This window comes from Diabrotica virgifera, chromosome 2 (assembly GCF_917563875.1).
Source record: "Diabrotica virgifera virgifera chromosome 2, PGI_DIABVI_V3a".
In the NCBI taxonomy this organism is placed as follows: Eukaryota; Metazoa; Arthropoda; class Insecta; order Coleoptera; family Chrysomelidae; genus Diabrotica; species Diabrotica virgifera.
In genome coordinates, this window is record NC_065444.1 from 138,978,866 (window position 1) to 138,984,865 (window position 6,000).

Consider the following 6,000-nt stretch of genomic DNA (forward strand, 5'->3'; position numbering starts at 1 on the left):
AAAAAAAAAATCGTTTTTTGAACATGGCTCCTTCATTTTTGACGATAAAAAGTTTTTTCAATAATAATTCTGTAGGATTTTTGACGAGTTCTAAGACCGTGAAAACTAAATTCTGTAAGATCCCTTAGTTTTTAATTGGGGTGAGTTTAAAAGACTCGAATAAGGGGGTGTTTGCTCGTAAACAGAGGCTTTAAATAGCTATAGTATCTTGTTAACTGTTCACTGCAATGAAAATCTATGCACAAGAGAATTTTACTTATTAAATAATAAGCGAAAATTTAGTAGTCCAAAATTTTTTTCGTATCTCCAGTATTTTCGGAGATATTTTGAAATAAAAGGTGACAAATAGGAAATTGCAAAAAATCAATTTTTCTTCAAGTCAAATTTTTATAAAATTAGGCCTTTTAAATAGGTCAAACTTCTTGGGTATATTGATAATACGAATATAAAGGGAATTACAGAAAGGTGAAGACCAATTTTTAATCAGTAGAGTAGTTAGGGGGTTGTTTTCACTGATGATTTTTTCATAGATAATAGCAGGTACAAACCTTTTTTTGATCACAAGTCGCTTAATTGTCATTCTAGGAGGTTCATATTACTATTTTTTGATAGGTCTAACAGTATACCTACTTAAAAATATTATTTAAGTTTAATTTAATTTGTGTTACTAAAAGATGCATTTTTGATATCTACAGTTTTTTTGATTAAATGCATATTTTTCGAGGTATTCTCAAAAAACCATCTAAAAAAGTCGATTTTTTCGTCGAAAGACTGTTACTTTCAAGCGCGATTAACTCGAAAAATACTAGTTTTACGAAGAAAATGTAAAAAACATTTTTTTTAGAATTCATTTTTACATCGATTTACATGGTTAAAATATAATAAAACATTCCCGTCCCCGAGATGGGGTGGCAACCACCCCAAGCTTTTAGCGTACAGCCGCATGATATAGAAAATGATCCTTGACTATTCCCTACCTTCTGTGAAAATTTCAAGTAAATCCATGCTGGACGAAAAAATTGCGAGCCAAAATGCTTCATTTTCTCGACTATAGAAGGAGGAGAAACAATCAGTAAATGTAACGAATATAAATACCTGGGTATGAAAATCACGAATGATGGAACACTGGACGGAGCCATTAAAGAACGAAATACTCAGGGCAGGAACGCAATTAGGCTCCTAAACTCAGTAATCTGGGACAAGCAGATAAACAACCAAAACAAGAAAAAAATCTATAACGCCGCACAGTGGTCCAAAATCCCAAAAAGCTGGCCAAAAGTCAAAAAAAAAATTCAACGTTTCAAGAATATTATTATATTTTCTAAAAGAGAATTAAATTCCCTATTCAGTGTTGGCAACCCTAGAGCTATATCTCGTATATCTGAATTTCTAGTTCAGTTCAAAGTTGACCTTCTTACGGAACAGAAGCGCAGTTAAGAATAACGAATATTTTATACGCAGTCTTCTGCGTATATCTTGAAAACGGAGTGCGCAAATTCAATTCTGCAAAATGGAGGATATTCGTGGATCCATCTTTAATAAAATGAGATAATATCAAAATATTTGTATATGTGTTATATTTAGTATATTTTAAGTTGAAATTAAGTATTAAGAGAGTATATATTTTGAAAAAATTAAATTTTCAGATAGGCAAATAGTTATATATTCCATCGAATTCCAAGATGTTACTACAATCATCTTTTAGCTTATATTTCTCTCTTTAAGATTAAAAGAAAATTAGCTGCCACTATCTGCCCCTTTGGTTTTGCGAGAATTTTTTGTACAAGCGCTCTGCGCTATGAGTTTCAATATGAATCGTTAACGACGCAGAATAAACAGATCATGCCGCAGCATTCAGGTACTCTCTATTCGGTAGGGATACACCGGTCACGGATTAATAAAGAAACAAACGAATCGGCAGGTCGATTGTAATATTTTAGGTATACCAGTAACATAAGCGTAGATCTCGGGTGCGTAGAGGGCCAATATCTATTTAATTATTGAATTTTTAGTAATTTTTTGATTAAAATTTAATAAACAGGATAATTTAAGGAAAAATAATAAGATAAATAATAAAATACAATGCACCCTTGTTAGAAATACCTTTCTTAGCAAAAACTTAATACTAACTTAGGAGTAAGATTATGCAAAACACCTGACTAGAACATTTTCCCGAGCAGATGCGAAGAGACTTCCTTGACTAAAAGAACAATTAGGATTTACCCGCAAGTAATATATTAAATACGAAAAAATATATAGATTAGTGCCGATTCGATATGCGGTCTACCATCCAATATGCGGTCTACCGCAGAGTAACTAATTCGTTATGTGGTCTATCACAGAGTAGTTATTTCGATATGCGGCCACCACTAAATAATGTTAATGCATTCAGTAAATTTTGCAACTACTCGTATATACAGTATGGTGCAAATGAAAGGAATAAATTCTTTATTTCGTAAACCGATGACATTAGGGAAAATCCCGAAACAGGTCGATTTTTTTTTTTAAATTATGATATTTTGAATGAAGTAAAAGACAGACGTACTCTCAATCATTTATTGTAACTTCCGACGACCGGTTTCGCTCTCTAAAGTATGCAGAGCATCTTCAGGTCAACGGTTACAAGTAACTAAATGATTCGGTTACAAGGAGGTACTACCTCAGTATTCATTAACATGATATATCTGCTTAAGTTATGCTAACGGGATATGGTGGAATAGACGGAGAATGTTGCAAAGGTAAACAAGTTTATGGAATTTGGGAATTTTTGAGGGTGAAGAGATAGTTGGTGAAAGACAACCAACAAATCTGTACCGGTTTTAAAGATTTTTATTTCTATTTATTAAAAGATTTTTGTTTTTATTTATATTTATTAAAGACTTCTATTTATTAGTGTATGTGTTAGTGTAAGACTAACAACGTTTGGATCAAAACGGGTCGATATCTAATATGTATGTTAGATGTGGACGTGCAGCTGTAACCTAAATTGTTAAAGTCAATACTCCTTGATGTTTTAATGAGAGGAGTAGTGGTCGTAAAAAGAATGAAAAATCGGAAAGCTTAAAAATTGTAGCTAAAAGGGTATATTAGCAGTCATATAGTAATAACAGTAATAAATGTGAATTGATAGACAACAATGTAGGTACATGAAATTGAGATATAAATTAAGGGTGAGAATTAGAGTAGAAAAGAAAAGAAAGGAAGGGATTAAAATTCAGTTGAAAGTAATTGATTGTAAATTGAGACTATGTATTATTGATATAAGCAGTGAAGAAACATTAATAAACTATTGAAACAGATAAAAGAAAGGAATAGTAATAAAATATATTTTGGGGGTATACCTACATTGTGTTTTAAAATCTGTCAATAAACCCATTCAACATATGATATTTTGGCATATATATCATACTATTGTCGTCATCCATCTGGGGGTGATGACGTAATCGATGATTTTTTTAAATGAGAATAGGGGTCGAGTGCTAGCTCATTTGAAAGGTCATTAAATTCACTATTTAGGCATATAAACATTTACACAATTATTTGTACAGGGCGTGCAAAAAAATTTTTAATGAAATTATTTGACAAAAAAGAAGAATGTATGTAGTTTATTTAATTCAAAATACATTTTACTGTTGCCCAGAAACAGAAAAAATGTTTATTTCAAAAATAAACATTGCTTTTCGATTAAATTCAATGTTCAAGCCAGCTCCCGCCAGCCACCTGTTTCTTAGGAAGTTTGAACATTTAATTTAAGCGAAAAACAATGTTTATTTGTGATATAAACATTTTTTTACTGATTTCTAACAGCAATAAAATGTATTTTAAATTAAATAAATTATATAGATTCTTCTTTTTTTGTCAAATAATTTAAATTAAAAAAATTTTTTGGGCGCTCTGTATAAACAATTATGTAAATGTTTATATTAATAAATAGAGAATTGAATGATCTTCCAAATGAGCTAGCACACGACCCCTATTCTCATTTAAAAAAATCATCGATTACTTCATCACGCCCATATGGATGACGTTACTAGTATGACATTTATGGCAAAATATCATAATTTAAAAATAAAAATCGACCTGTTTCAGGATTTTTCCTTAAAGTCGCCGGTTTACGAAATAACGAATTTATTCCTTTCATTTGCACCATACTGTATAGTATCAAAATAAAGCTCATTTTTTGACCTAGGTATTTTAATTACGGTACTGTCTTGGCATTTTAATTATTCAAGTGAAAGTACTTAATTACCCAAATAGGTGCAAAACCAAATTAGAGAAAGTATGACAAACTAATGCAATTTTAATAGGTAATTTAACTAAATGGGTCGACAAACAAATCAGGAATGCTATAAGAAACTATAAGGACATTTGTTATCTTCCAGTTGAATTTATTCTGTCGAATTGGTAACGCCTTATATTGTTAATTTTGTGAGAATCTGTTCGTGCTGTTTAACCGAAAATGCCAAGACGTGTTTTAGATGTAGATACTCTAATTTGTAACCTACATAAGTACTTTATTGCGGAAAAAAACAATGGTGGTCCTTTAAAATCGGTAACGTCTGTACAACAACGCGTGTGCGATGCTTTAGAAATTAGCGAATCAAAATTAAGATCTACAATTAAAAACGAGAATAGTGAAGTGCCGGAAAACGATCACCACCATACTCGCCTGTTATTAAAAACGAACAATATGTTAGAAGGACGAAAATTTCAAATTCGTAATATCATATATCAAATGCGTGCAAATAAGGAACATGTGACTTTAGGTACAATTTTACTTAAGTTAAAAGAGAGGAAATTTGGTGACATCGGCAGAACAAGTTTATGGCAAGTCCTACATAACATAGGATTCAAATTTAAAAAAGAGGATAACAGAAAAGCGCTTTGTGAAAGAAGTTCTGTTGTACACAAGAGAATTGAGTTTCTGAGAAAATAAATATAACATATTTAAAGAAGAAGGGTCAACTTTTGTATATTTAGACGAAACATGGATATTTTCTAAGGGTGCTACCAAGAGAATATGGCAAGATGACAACATAAAATCGATCAAGCATGCTAGTGGAGAAGGGAAGCGACATATAATTCTGCACGCGGGAGGGAAGACAGGCTTTATAGAAGGTGCTGATTTAATATTTTCGTCTACATAAAAAAACAGTGACTATCGTGACAATATGAACACGGAAATGTTTGTGAAATGGTTGCGTGAAAAACTTCTTCCCGGATTAAGTGAGCCCAGCGTAATTATTTTAGACAATGCGCCTTATCATTCAGAAATACTAAACAAAAGTCCAACAAATTCGTGGAATGTAGATAAGATTAAAGAATGGCTAACAAATGAACGCATATCTATTCCACAGCATATATTAAAGTCTGAGTTGTTACGTTTGGCAAAAGAACATGCAAAACCAAAAATCTTTGTGGTGGATCAGGTTACTGAAAGTTACGGGCATCAAGTTTTACGTCTTCCACCATACCACTGCCAGTTTAATCCCATCGAATATATATGGAGAATAGCAAAATAATATTACGACAACCATATTGGGCCTAATGGGTATACAGACGAAGCGGTTTGGGAAACTTGGCGAGAAGCACTTTCAATTGCAACTCCAGAAGTATGGCGGAACTGTATATACAAGTGCGAAAAATTAATTGAGGATTGGTGGATTCGTGAAAATAAAATTAACGAAATAAGCCCAATCATAATAACAATTAACGGTGACGACAGCGATGATGATGACAGCGATGGCGATGATAGTGTGAACAATAACGACTAAATCATTTTAGTAAAAAAAATTGGTACGTATATTGACTTAATAATATTTAGCATTTTACTTAAATATTTGATGTTTACATAATGCCCTGCTGTAGGATTTCCGGATCCTTTTCAAGGCGTGATTTGTTTGAAATCGAAACTATTTGTAGATATTGTAGGTACATACGTAATATTATAATATTGTTTTTAATAATTTTTATTTTCGGGAAAAATACCCCATTATACAT

The 6,000-nt window shown here is 31.9% G+C and overlaps 1 protein-coding gene across 1 annotated transcript in view; it reads left to right on the plus strand.

The window, feature by feature from the left end:
- Nucleotides 1–5,774, plus strand: part of LOC126880811 (uncharacterized) — a 38,700-nt gene extending 32,926 nt beyond the window's left edge. Inside the window, exon 2 of the mRNA XM_050644873.1 lies at nucleotides 5,560–5,774. Within this exon, the coding sequence (XP_050500830.1) occupies nucleotides 5,560–5,774 (215 nt within the window). The remainder of the gene's footprint in view (nucleotides 1–5,559) is intronic.
- The last annotated feature ends 226 nt before the right edge of the window (nucleotides 5,775–6,000 follow it).